We start from the raw sequence: 14,746 nt of genomic DNA on the forward strand, positions 1-14,746 counted from the left end.
AAGCTCAAAATAATCAGACAATAATTTAAATGAAAGCACTCAGAAACTGAGTGAAGTACTTGGCAGAATATTGCCACAGAGGGCGCATGTTGATATTTCGGCCCATGTTAAAAGAATACAAATTTGTCTTTTTTATTTGTGAAGTTATTAATGAACCGATTTTCTTAAATTTCAATAGACATGTTCTGTAAACGGTTCCCACTAGAACGCAACGCAGTAACGTATTGACGCAAAGTGCTGTATTGCGTAATCACAAGTGGCAACCGACGACGCAATAGTGCTGCAAACATCTCAGGTTTGATTTCACGCAGGCGGGGGCAAACGCGATGGTTGGAAGGGCATTTTCTTACGTTGCGTAGATTGCGTTACGTTGCGTCGCTAGTGGGAAGCAAGCTTTAGTATATATCTATTTACACCGAAACATTCAGAATGATAACTTGAAAACTATCGTGCTAACAAACATACAAGGCAAGTACTAAACTTTTATTTATAAGTAATAATTAATAAGAACAAACGTATGCTGTATATTTTTATTAGAATACAAATTTACATAAATTGGTGGCGCTATTATGAAACTGTACATGTCAAAGAAACCTTGTGCATAAAATATGTTCTTCAACTATTAGACCAACTATTGTGTGATAAAAGCTAGATATTAATATTGTTTTGGCGAGCACAAATTCATTTGATTATGTTTTAATTAAGCGTACTGTTTCATAGAAAATTTAGATCTGAAAACTTACATATACAGTATAATAATATAATGAAATACATATCAGATTGCGTTTAATATTAAGTTCGCTCGAGAATTGTTTTGGAAGGACGCTCTCTAACGTCTGTCAAATTTCTTCTTTTCAATTTTAACTACTGTACCCGCAAGTTAATAATAATTACTATATATAATCTATTGCAATCCATAAATACCCAACACACAACTATTAATTTGGATTGCCGCAATTTATTTTTCTTTTAAATCAATTCATTAAGTGCATAAGTACGATAGACCTACCTAGGCCTAAACAGTATTTGCTTAACTTTAGTTTATAGGACTAAGACCTACTTATGTACACATGGCCAAAGGAACATTTTACCATGTCATTCCTTAATTAGGTTGCCAGGGCCTTTATATAGCTATCAGTAATACAGCAACAACACAGAGGCATAAATGATGATCGAAAACTGTTTCAGTACCGGTACGCGATATTTCTTTTCGTTGGGGACCCCTCGTGTAACGTCACAAAATAAACATGAATATTCATTAGTCATATCTATAAGGTGTGACATAAGAATTGAGCTGACTACAATTAGCTAATGCAAACGCTTTCTGTCAAGCAGTCTGTGTAGTCGAGTGGATTAGACTATGGACTCGCTAACGGTACACTTATTCCAAATTTGTATTCTACAGTAATTGGGCCTCATGCTATACATACTAGGACGAAAATCGACGATAAATAGATAAACATACATAATATTAAATAAATAAATAAATAAATTTAAAAAGAACTACCGGATAACCATTTATTTGATAAAAATATTGTTTTTAATCCAATCAAATGACGTCCTGATCAATAAAATCGTTGTAACGTCACAATATTATTGTTCTTACTCATCATAATCATTTGATTTGACGTGTGAAATATTATTATAAAAATGGTTTTCTATACATAGTTCTAGGATCAACATTTTCTTTTGTTTTATGTAAAGCTCTGTCTACACTATTAAACTATAGAGTGACAAAACAAGTTTGATGTGCCCAAATATGGTAGTGATATGCCCAAATATAGTAGTAATATGACATCATCATGTCCATATGGGCACATCACATTTTTTTGTCACATAGAGTTTGATAGTGTAGACAGATCATTTTAAACATGCAAATAAAGAATATACCGTACTAATGCATTCTTTAAGTTTTGTCTTTGATGTGCATTGGCATTATATTTTCTTCTTAATTAAATTGTTTCCACATATTATACTTTATTCTAGAAAAAAAAGACAGGTGTAGAATGTAAAAATATTTAAAACAAATAAATGGTCCTCGGGAAAGCTGGTACTAGAAACGGTGCATTTTTTTAAACGTATAAATAATTTCTTTCTAGAACATTATTAAATTCTTCTGTAGATTCTATATTTCTATGAGACATTGACCTAAATACATATACAACGCCCTCTATATTCTTATGTACATGGTGGGATAAATAAGGCACACATGCACTTATTTAATGCTAAACGTCCCGTCAATAAAACAATATATTTGCACAGTGATTATTGCCGAAATTGCTATATTTATATATATATATATGTTATAACAAACCTTAAATATAATTAACCGTATATAAATTGCTATAGAGTAAAATCTTACTGTGCATTTTCTACCCCTGAAATAAGACTTAATGCTACTTACAATATTTAAACATCTTTTTTGAAAAATACACAACCTAGGCCTAGTTGCTATCGGACGCGATTAGAGAAAGGGTGAATGCAAAAAGTAACGTAGGTAAACATGCGTCTGCATTAAGCTTGGTTCTCACTAGAGACGCACTGCAAGGACGTAGACGCAACGTAAGTGAGTTGACCAATCATAAGCGATGGATTATTCGAATTGTCACTTGTCATTAGTCAACACGCTTGCGTTGCGTTTACGTCCTTGCGTTGCGTCCTAGTGAGAACCAAGCTTTATTAGCAGAAACACTCCTATCATCTGAGGAGTTTTATATTTTGCGACGACAGGATTTACTCTCGTATACCGGTACTTTCTGCCATACGTAGAGTTTCGTTTGTAATTTTTTTTTTCAGTGTTACAAAGCTAGACGTAGGCCTAGATAAAATCCTTTCATTAATAGTCACTATCTTTAAAAAAAAATCATATTAAAACTTCATAATGAGAAATAGTTCGGTTCACTTGTTATAAGAATTCAATCATTAACCAAATACTTGGGGAATAGAAAGGAAAAAAATAAAAATGCAGTCCATGAAAACCCATGGTTTCATTAAAATGTTTAAAATTAATAACGGAATTGTTTTATTACCCTGTCTGTATGTCTTGGACGCCATTTTGTCGAAGGGTATGAATATATCAACGGTGTCGCATAACAGACAACATTGGGGCATTTTGAACCCGTTGGTGTTGTTTTAATTATATAATGTTACAATACATTGATGTTTATAACCTGATCTTTAATAATAAACTCTCAGAATAATTGCGATCGAGTTACATTTTCAAAAACCCATATATACTTGATGTCCCTTGCGATAGCTGCATGCTCTTGTGTCTACTTTTTATATTATTGCCAATAAATAAATAATAAAAGAGGTATCAAATATCTAGAATAATAATCATTACATCAAATCAATGATTTACAATTCTATATTTATTTTATATTTATAAGTTTTGGTACTCGTGTATCATCGTGTTTATACATAATGCCGTATACATTGTATGTGCTGATGTCATCATTATCTGTGCAACTGCAGGCTGCCAATTGACCATCGTTTCCACGGGTGCTGTGGTTTGGGTATTTTGAATAATGACGTTGAAAGAAAATATTTAGAATGTATTTTGCTTGAATCATTGTTCATCCGGTAAATTACAAAATCACGGTTTGGCCACACGAACCAGAAAAAGGAAAGAAATGTGTTCACACTTTATATGTATACGGTAAGTATAATGTACAAAGCTGAAGATATGTTATAGTAAAACAGGTGGACGTTACATAAAGCACGGGCAGCCCGATTAAGAGTTGACCAATCACAAACGATGAATTATTCGAACGGTCGCTTGTCATTGGTCAACACGCTTGCATTGCGTTTACGTCCTTGCGTTGCGTCCTAGTGGGAACCAAGCTTTAGCAATCCTTAAACTTAAGCGTACCTTCGCTCACAGTTAACTCGAGCGAACAGGAGAAACATATTTGGTTATTATTTTGCGAAGCGCCCTCTTTTTATAAAATAATAAAATGGTAATACATTTCAGAAATTAAAACGTTCTATTGAGGCATCTTGCGTCCGGATGGGTTAAAACCAACCAATGCATTTGTTAATCTGGGCAGATAAACAAACAGGAGTAAAAGCAACATCCTTGGCGGATGAGGTAATACTTTTTTAACATAGTGTTGCAACAATTAGGAGGAGTTTAGACAGGGCTGCAATTATTATAATTCCAGAGGTTAGTAAGTTTTAATGGTGGAGAGTCATAATTATGAATCCAGCACAGAAGACCTACCATTAATGACAAGAAAGCCTGCACATAATGTTTAATACCAACACAAACAGTGGGCCATGCGTGATTAAGGTTTCATGAGGCCTTGTGCCATATTGTCACTCAGCAATAACGTAACAATATGCCTAAATATTATACAGTCTTGAGAAAAATCAACGGTATTTTACGAAATAAGTATGTTTCTTATTTTTATGTTGACGCAACAAAACGTTTCTGTAGACTTAATAACAACTTAACTTAGTTAATTTTAGTCTTAATTTTTGAGAACCTAATTGTTATAGGACCAATCTATTTAATTAATTACTATAATAACACAGACAAAAATATCAATCATATCTTTGGAATAAATTAAATATTTGCAATTATACATATTTTACAAATCGTCGTCACACGTCCATTTCGTATTCGTTTTTCTCTGCACGGATTTTTGTGGTCGGGGAAACAACATCATTTCCACGACTGTGATTTGCTAACCGTTCTGCTGCTACTCGCGTCATTAAACGTTCATCCTCAAAACTGCTATCCTTACGCATAGCCCGTGATATCATTGCTTCATTGTATGTGTTGTTGTTCACCGCTATGTTCCCGCCATATTTCTTCCTATAATGGTGAATGTAGTATATTGCAGATAAAATAGCAAAATTTAATAAAAGAAGGGCGGCTCCTACGATCAGAACTATGCTCATTTGAGAACCACCCTTGTTACTGTTTGAAGTTGCCGACGCAACTTTTTCTATTTCGATGACTGCTGGCGTACTAGTTATTGAGCGTGTAGTAACTGATGACGTCATTTGACGCGTTGTTGGTACGTTGTTCTCAACTTCATTATCCTCCATATTGTAGCATTTGCCAGAAAGTATTTCTGTCACTTTTGGAATGTAATGTTCCCAAAATGACATTTTATGAAGACGATAAAAATCGTTAACTTTTCGTTTTTGGCCTATATGAAGATACTCCTGATTGGCAACAGTGTATTTCAACCAATCGTACTCAGAATCACCATTGAGTAAATCCTGCATCTTTGGCATATTAGGATTTCTAAAATATAAAAAAAAGCAAATGAATACATAGGATAATTTAGATATTATGATATATAGAACCGTAAGTCATGGAAATAATTTAACATAACACGAGAGAGCACGTTCAGATGTAGCAGGTTTTCTAGGTTGTTACGCTTGGTTCTCACTAGGACGCAACGCAAGGACGCAAGTGGCAACGTAAGTGAATTGACCAATCAAAAGCGATGGATTATTCAAACTATCACTTGTGATTCGTCAATTCGTTTACGTTGCGGCTTTAGGTATATGCACACATTCACCATGCTCAGCTCGGATTGGTTGCGCATTTTTGTCACATGATCGAAAATGTAGATGGAAATATGATACGCATGCGTATCATACAAACTGCCGCTTTTAATATTCCCGCAATTTAAAAAACACTCGGAAATCCACATTAAAGTCTGTTTTCCAATAGGCGAATTTTTCCGCGCGAAAAAAGCGTGAAATGCGCATGTGCGCGCAATCAATCAATCAAATAAGTTCTTGGCGTCCTGTAGTCACTGTGGAACGTTGTGCATTCAACAGCTAGTTACATCCTTAATATGATGTTTTTAAATGTAATAATTAATGTATCTAGCCCGTTCTCACGAGGTCATTTCTAGCGCAAGATGTTTTTGCAAAACGATATTATACTTTTCAAACTTAGAAAATCTCCTTTAATTCCAAATAATTACCCTGTTTTCACAAAATTTGTCCAGTGGGTCATTACTGAACGGCTAATCTGAGCCTCTCTTCTTGTGTAGTTATATGCATACACCCCAATGCCACTTGGAACCAGTGGCGCACCCAACACGAACGGCAATTCGTCCAGGAATATTGACCCTACAAGACAATAAATATAAACATGTCACAAAAGACAAAAATCATGGAAAAAGAATTATTATTATACTATAATGCACGGTCCTCACAAACTTTGCGCCCAAAAGTCTTTAGGCCTACAATATAACACTTTGTTATTATTTGTTAAAATTTCACAATCTGTTACGACGTCCTTTCCATTGATAGCAGCGCCTTGCGAAAAAGCCCCTAATATGAAAGGATAATTTGCGCCCAAAAGTCTTTACGATATAACACTTTATTATAATTTGTACAAATTGTGTTTTACAATCTGTTACGACGTCCCTTCCATTGATAGCAGCGCCTTGCGAAAAAGCCCCTAATATAAAAGGATATTATTTCTACACATCTTGAAAATATGATTATGAATATTGTCAGAAAGTGTCGCGAGACAGTGTTATCGAATCTCAGACAAATATTATTATATTATATATCGTGTATCGACTGGGGATATAGAGTTACAGCTATCTGATACTGAATATTTGACGTTTATTTTTTATAAATGTGTTTTAATGGAGTAAAATACAAATCGTCAATATAAAATTAAACTGGTGAAGTTAATAATATTAAAGTAGTTACAACACTGTTAATTAGACTTCGACTAGTATTAATATATAACGAGGTAAATATATTATTATAAGCCAGAGGGTATATAGCGACAACAACGGTTATATCATAGTTTTGTAATAGTGTAACAGTGCTTAAATTCCAATAACCACTGTTAGACTTCATTAATTTCATTTTTGTAAAGTTCACAATAACAAAGGTATACAGACAAAAACGTACACTTGTAGACATAATAGATTGTTTTAGGCATGTACTTATAATGACAAATAATAAGTAATGTTGAAACAGTCGAATTATCCCAACTATTATATTGTAGAAGGCAAGCCTTGTCTCACTGGGACTTTCATTTATTTATTTAACAACATCTTTATACAGGATTACACAATCAGATAAAAGAAAACCTGTTTTGCATTGTGGTCCTGTCTTAAATACAAAGTCGGGGGAAAAATGTTTAGGTTTGTGGGGAAAAAGAGATCGATATCTAACTTTTAATTAAGCAATTGTTGGGGAATATTTAATTTCAGTTGGAGGTTATTCCATATTTTAACACCTGCAATTTTGAACGAGTTCATCTCATTTACACCAAAAACCAAATAAATACATATGCCTACCTGCCCAGCGTCGTGCAAAGCTAGTCCTCATTCTCGATGCGAAGAAGTAGAGATATCCCACAAGACCCGCTTCGTCGAACATTTTAACTGTCTGTATCGCTGGAACAACCCATTGTCTGTCACTTATGAATGACAGGACGTTCTCTGAATACGATTTTGATTCTGCCGTTGTACCGTCCTCCCAACCAGTGTATTCGAAATGAATAGCTTTCTTTATAATATCACTGCCGGAGAAAGACGGTGTTAGTACTATAATGTATAGGCCTACATCTGTGTTATCGAATATAGGCCTGTAAGACCTACATTAATGGTACATATCATTGAATTAGGTCCGGGTGGTTAAAGCAGGGGCAACCTAATAGCCTAAAACATAAAGTCATTTCATACAAAATACCCAGACTATGATTATTTAAATTAACAATAGAGAGGGAAAACATACAGAATCACAATATACCATTGGTGGCGCTAATTTTCATTATACACGTGGGAAAATCGGGATTTATGTTTAAATATATAAACCCAATATTAACCTGGCGTATTTATAATTTTAAACTTTCCATTTTCTTAAAAATGTTAAATATTTCAAAATTCAGGTCTTTTATCCACTTATTTACTTGCAGATTAGATTTTTAGAGGATTAAACAAATAAATAATTATCGTAGTTGAATATGACACTGTGTAGCCAATAATATAACTACTAGGCTACCCCATGGACTCAATACTGTTAGTATTCACTGCAACAAATACCTATACAAAATATATTTCTCTTCCGATGGGAGTATTCGGTAACGTCGTAGTATAGCGCTTGACAAATAATAATATAAAGATTATCATTATACATAATGATAGCTTTAAGACAACCGAATGTTGTATAGAATAACACAATAATCCACACTATTATATATTTTGATTAATGATAGTAATAAAATGTGATAATATTATAATGTTCATATGCTTTTGTCCCTAAGGTAATTTTTATTTGCGATTAGATTAAATTTTGAATCTATGTCATTGTGAGAATGTGTTGATGACCATTAAAGTTTAATATGCATGACACTCGTATAGAATTAGGTATTGTAAAGAAACGTTATTCATTTCACATTAAAAGAAAACAAAATCAACGTACCAAAATAAGGAAAATAACTATATAAGAAATAAAGAAATTATAAAAGAAATAAGGAAATTATAAAAGAAATAAAGAAATTATAATGAAATGAAAGATGGGCAGGACACATAGAAGAATAACGAACAATATGTGGGGAAAGGGAGAAGAATGGATAACAGAATAGTAACATCTGACCGAAGAAAATAAAAAAAAACATGATTGTGGAGGGGTGACATCACAATAATTAAATCTAAAAACTTCAAACTAGCCAATAGCATCACATCACACCCCTTGCCTCAAATGAACCTCAGTAGCCTAATTAAATACTTTTCAGGAACGAACAACTGATCGTGACGTCATGCAAAAATATACCTTGCATAATTAGGACTTTAGCTCTCTAACGCGTCTTATCTTTTGTCCTTTAGGCCATCACTCACTTACTCACAGGGTGAAATGATTTATTATTTTTATTGAATTCCTCAGAAACTTGAATGTGTTTCATAAAGAATTTTAATACATTAGTTCCATTGACTGCGTTAAAATGAACGCTCGTGTGAGAAATCCTATTGTTTAGTTTTTGGTGCCTCGGGGGTTGCTTAATGATAACGTTATTTTTCTATATAACCGTTTAAGACATTTTTTCTCATTATCTTCTCAAATGGTGTGGTAATAAAATACATTTAAAAAACAATGATGATAATGCATCAATGTATGCGATCGCGTTCAAAAGTAAGCTGAAGCTATATATGACAAAATATTGATAGTAAAAATTATTATATTAATTTTATTTCAATGTTTGTATAGTGTCACTGTAGCTTGGTGGTTGGCATGCTTCCTACCAATTGAATCCCAGTATTAGTATAGTTTATTTCAATTTAAGTCAATAATATTGTAAAGTTCTTAAATGTTAAAGGTGTATGAAGCCTAAGTATGATTGGTGAATACAGTCACTCATTCATGATTGACTCAGAGCTCCGATACTATGTATGCAAATTAAAGATTCAAGAACCGGATATAGGCTGCCCCCTATAGACCAGTATCAAAACCAAAGCCGGATGTAGCCAACTCTGAATCCTATACAAATAAAACTCACTCAATAGCAACAACTAAAGCTACTCTGGAAAATGACTGCACCGGGTTATTTCCTGACGATATGACGATATAATTTTGACAGTAGTTCCAGAACCTGATATAGGCTGCCCCCTATAGACCAGTATCAAACCAAAGATGTAAATTATCTCTATGTAGCCTAATATTCTCCCAGGTTTTCAGCGATTTATAAAATGTGTAAAAGGTGTACCGTACATATTGACCTACCGAAAGTTTATGCCACTTCCATAGTGGTTTTGTACAAATCCAAGGAGAATTTCGTCATAATCTTTCGCTAGTATTGCCCCATTTTCGTTTGTTTGTAGCTCAACTAATTCGTACGCATCGCCTTCCGTAAAACCCGTCATAATGCTAACCTTCCGTACTGTATTACGTATCAGGTTGGCCGGTACGTCCGTAATTATATCTCCGTCTATTACAGGCCCAAAAGCGATGAAATATAACGGGGCACGTATATCTTTTTCTGCCAGTAGAAGCTCTTCGAACGGTACATTTCGGAGTTCGTCGATGATGTCGGACTGTGGTTTCTTCTGGCAGCCAAATCGTTCTGCTAGGCGGTCAAAGTAGGTAGAAGGTTCGGTAGACATGACCCAGGGAGCCAATGGGGAGCCGCCTTGTGCAATCACACGATGTATAAGGCCTATTTAAAAGATAAAACAATATTGATATATTTAATTCAGACAACTGTTTAATTTGACATTCTATGTATAGCATACACCTTGTACACATTGGATAGAGGAGGCCACATGGCAATGTACATTGGTTAAGACCCTTAAGTTACTGTAAAATGCAATGTATAATGTACATGAACTGTTTATGGTATTGCCTACTGGCAGTCAGGAAAACGTGAAACACAACGTTGCCTTATGTTATTTAAGATTAAACTCGTACAAGCAAATTAACAACATTTGTAGGCCTACCACTTGTGCGATTGGACAGGGCCAATATCCCAGAGCTAGCTGCACCAGATCCAGCTCCAACTACTGTTACCCTACTTTTATCTCCATTGAATGCTGATATATTATCTTGTATCCATTGGAGAGCTGCAATTTGGTCTTGTAGTCCGTAGTTTCCCTTAGCTGCGCCAGTACCAGAACTTAAGAAACCTATAATTGAAGGATTATTCGTGTGTTGTATAGGTCTAATAAGTACATTATAAGAAAAAACCCAAAAGTATATTCTAGATATTTTAGTTTATGTTATAGATAAAAACTATCCAGGGCCGGCTTTTTGATTTTAGAATATTGAAATGGATGATTTTTTTTATAGCCCTCTATTTTTTTGCCTTTTTATGACCGCAAACGTCCTTTTCAAAATGTCTTTTTTTTTTACTAAATTTTTTTAAAATACATTAAAAACAATATTAAAAGAAATCTTCGTAACTACCTCTGTCCATGTCACCTACATTCATTATCGATATGTCATTTATATCATGGAGAACTTAATGTTGAATAAATAGTCACTAATCGTAGAACCGGAAATAGCCTGCCCCCTATTGACCAGTATAAAATCAAAATGATAGATCTCACACGGTAACTCTTCTTATACAATATATGCAATTACACAGTAACTGCATGCTGTATTTCTGTTTTAGAGCCCATAAACATAAACCGGTAGTAGCTCTGGTATTTATTATGCAAATTAAACACAATAATTCCAAAACCGGATATATACTGCCCCCTATAGACCAGTATCAAACCAAAGCGGGATGTTGCTCACTATTTTAAGGTAAATAATAATGAATCATGCTATATTCTTAAAGTAACGAGGCCTACTTCATTCTTAGCAAAGAGATACTGTAAATATATAGTACACTACTATGATTCTTAGACAGGTTATATAGCGCTCCAATCGGCGATAACTCTGTTATGTACATTAAGATGTAGTAAAGGAATTCTATAGTAATCCCAGGTAGTACTTACCTAATATCCCTAGTCTGAAATTAACAGTGACAACGATAACACCGGCATAGCCTGCTAGAATACTACCGTTGTATATCGAGCCGGAACCGGAGCGAAACTCTCCGTCATGTATAAAAACCATAACAGGAAATTTGTCGACACCTATGGAAAAATGAATATTGTAGTATATTATTCAGTAAGACAGAAATTGGTGAATACAACATATACTAATACAAAAAAATATACTTATCATGGGCCCTAGTTATCTTACTTACTCTATAAACCCCTTAGGTTTAGTCATTTACCAGGGTAAGGTCATTCACTAACCACAAAAGCTAACGATAAGGTTTTTAGTCGCGTGAAAGCGACTCTATAGTTCACTATGTCGGTCGGTTGGTCTGTCTGTCTGTCTGTCGGTCTGTCTGTCTGTCTGTCTGTCGGTCCGGTATCACTATGCGTTTTATCGCTTTCTGACCTTATCTTGATATCAGTTTAATCTAGCTAAGTCAATTTTTCACAGAATATTCCTTATGGCCAGGAATCGATGTGGTTATGTTTTCACGGTGCGCAATAAAAAATTACGCGGTCTACGCACGATTTAACGAAATCACGTTTGTAATCATATCTTCACAACCATGAATCACAATTAAATAAAATTTGGTACTTATAAATTTCAGGGCATAAATCATCATATGGCAATACAATTACGTGCGTAGCGCATGTAACGCATGCGTATGCGCGCTTTAAATTTTCAAAATTTATTTTCGATGAAATAAGAGTACGTTTCAGGCAATTTTAAGCGTTTACAAAATTGCCATGAGTGCGCAGATTTTTGCGCGCGCACTGCGCGTTAAATGTTATTGCGCACTCTTTTTGCCCGATTTCTGTTTTCTTGACTTACTTTTCAACTCGAAATTACGTTATACGAGCACGTCAAAAGTGACAGGCTACGCACGTGTAAATTAAAAAAATATAAATGTTTTTAAACATTTCAACATTTTTAAACATGTTCAGTAATTTCGGTCAGTATAGTTCACTATGTCGGTCGTTCGGTCTGTCTGTCGGTCCGGTATCACTATGCATTGTATCACGCGACTTAATGGCTGTTGGCCTTGTTTGAAATGTTTTTTGTAACTTTATAAAACGAAACAATAAAAAAGAAATAAAAGGAATAGTAAATGTCTAAACTATACTTGTGATTTACTGTATTTTACACTTCTAGCTAATAACTTTCAGAACTAAAAACCCTCGAATTGAAATACTATTACATTTCGTTGAATCTACATCGGTATTCTACTTTCCAGAGTTAATCATCCGCAGGGTTCTACTTCGATCAATAAAAAAACTATCGACCATTCGTACTGTATGATTGTCCTATATTAAATCCCATTTACTACACACTTTATTAGGGTTATGTACTAGAATGCCATTATCTTATTAAGTCATATCACTTGTATTTTTAATACATATTTAGGATCACTTCCTTCTCAATAAAGCATTCTACTTAACAGGCAAAGCGGCAATTATATACACATGCTATTTAGCGCAATATGGATTGTATAAATCGATATCGTTAAGACCTTCAATAACGAATCTTAATTTCCGTAATTTATTAAGCATTAATATTGATTTTAGAATCAATTTAGTAGAATAACAGCCAAACGTTTGCCTTTGAGTGATATCTTAACAATTGAACCAAAATAAGCAAACTTTAGGCCTAATCTATATGCTTGAATGTTCTTCTTCATAATTTGCCATAGGCCTACACCAATGTCTCAACGTCTCACAAAAGGTTTGAGACTTTCTTTAAGCTACAAAACAATGCCTCATTGTCAAGACACTGTAACCAAATGGAGAGTTGTAAATGGTTTAAATTGCAACCCCAATATCTCACCAGGGAAGAGTGAGACTGTTATCTAAGATGCACTGCAGCATTTTTGGTAAGGAGTTGAATCTATAAGAAGAATTTAATACGTTATGTCGTTGAATTTTTATGTACATCTTATTGGTAAAACTGCTATGTGGTTTCCGTATATTGTTTGTCTGATGTCTATTGCTGTTGACTGAAATGAAAGGGCCTAGCTATGTATCATTCATTGTTCTATGTTTTGATTTGTATTAAGAATAAGCACATGAAAAATATGCAGAAAGCAACAAATCACCAATGACTGTATTGAATTTGTATCATTATAATAATATTAGATGTGATATTTAGAAATAGTCGCGAAAAAATGTTGAACGTTATCATTATAGAAGATTTTACTTCAAACCATAGTTCTTCCATGGTGTGAATAACTAGTCACGTATATTTAACCAACTAATCCCTCCATGATTTAACTAGCCAATGTAACCCAAGTAAAAGCCTTATTAGCTCATCTACAAACTACGTTCTCTTGTTAAAGATACAGTTCCATAACATATTTCAGATAGGCCTACAGTTTTCACTTTCGAATAATAATCTTAATCGTAAGATAACTGCATGACACGGCTGTAATGAGGTTATTGTATTCCTATAGAATAGTAAATAACGTGAGTACCTCAGCTGAGCTACAATATAAAACAAAGTTTCATTTCTATGATATGGCATCTTTAAATGTTTATTGCAATTTTATACTCTGGCACGTACTGACACTTTCCACGGTTCGCTACACGATATTCTCAATGAGAAATCTACGTGGTATATTTTTAGTAGCACTTGGCGTACCATACACATTTGTACCTGCCTTGTCTGATATTTATTACCTGTTTAACAGAATGTCAGTGAGAAAAAGACTATTATATATATTATGTTAACTACTATAACTGAGAATAAAGTTTATTTGTCTTAGGCTTATCTAAATTCATTCTATTTTTCAATAGTATAGTATAATGTAGGCCTACTTTGAAGTACACGTTTCAAACCACATAACTTGTCGACACTTATTATATGAGTGTTGTGCTCTGGGTTGCGATTCACCTTTTTTGCCACAAACGATTATAAGAGCGAGTTTTTTTATACAACTTTATGACGACGAACACGGTACTCTACTGTATATTGCCGGAAGACTCCCTCATTACTGAAAGAGGAGACACGTGCTTACATCAACCGTAAGTTGAAAAGGTATATCAAATGTTTTAATCCAAACACTCGGAAGCAATATTTTTATTAACATGCATTCTGTCCTTTGCCGACTAAATGGCAACAGCGGTGTGAGTACGTTGCAAAATGTTCGTTGATAACATTTTTAGATGACGCGATTTTACCTTCGTTAACGCAAAGTATCCACTTAGCTAAGTGGTTGCACTATCAATGACTCAGTAAACACAGAGATTAACACGCTACATCGGAAATTGTACTC

At 34.2% G+C, this 14,746-nt stretch overlaps 1 protein-coding gene across 3 annotated transcripts in view; it reads right to left on the minus strand.

Moving 5' to 3' along the window:
* Window positions 1–500: 500 nt before the first annotated feature.
* Window positions 501–14,746, minus strand: part of LOC144842937 (neuroligin-4, Y-linked-like) — a 57,622-nt gene continuing 43,376 nt past the window's right edge. For 2 of the 3 annotated variants that reach the window (XM_078699552.1, XM_078699553.1), the window contains 6 exons: window positions 11,430–11,570; window positions 10,428–10,613; window positions 9,715–10,147; window positions 7,293–7,516; window positions 5,952–6,099; window positions 501–5,257 (listed from right to left, as the gene is read on the minus strand). In XM_078699552.1, the coding sequence (XP_078555678.1) occupies window positions 4,606–5,257; window positions 5,952–6,099; window positions 7,293–7,516; window positions 9,715–10,147; window positions 10,428–10,613; window positions 11,430–11,570 (1,784 nt within the window). In that variant the 3' untranslated portion in view covers window positions 501–4,605. The remainder of the gene's footprint in view (window positions 5,258–5,951; window positions 6,100–7,292; window positions 7,517–9,714; window positions 10,148–10,427; window positions 10,614–11,429; window positions 11,571–14,746) is intronic. The other variant, XM_078699554.1, reaches the window with a different exon arrangement.

The sequence above is a fragment of the Antedon bifida genome, chromosome 5 (assembly GCF_963402885.1).
Source record: "Antedon bifida chromosome 5, ecAntBifi1.1, whole genome shotgun sequence".
Classification (NCBI taxonomy): Eukaryota; Metazoa; Echinodermata; class Crinoidea; order Comatulida; family Antedonidae; genus Antedon; species Antedon bifida.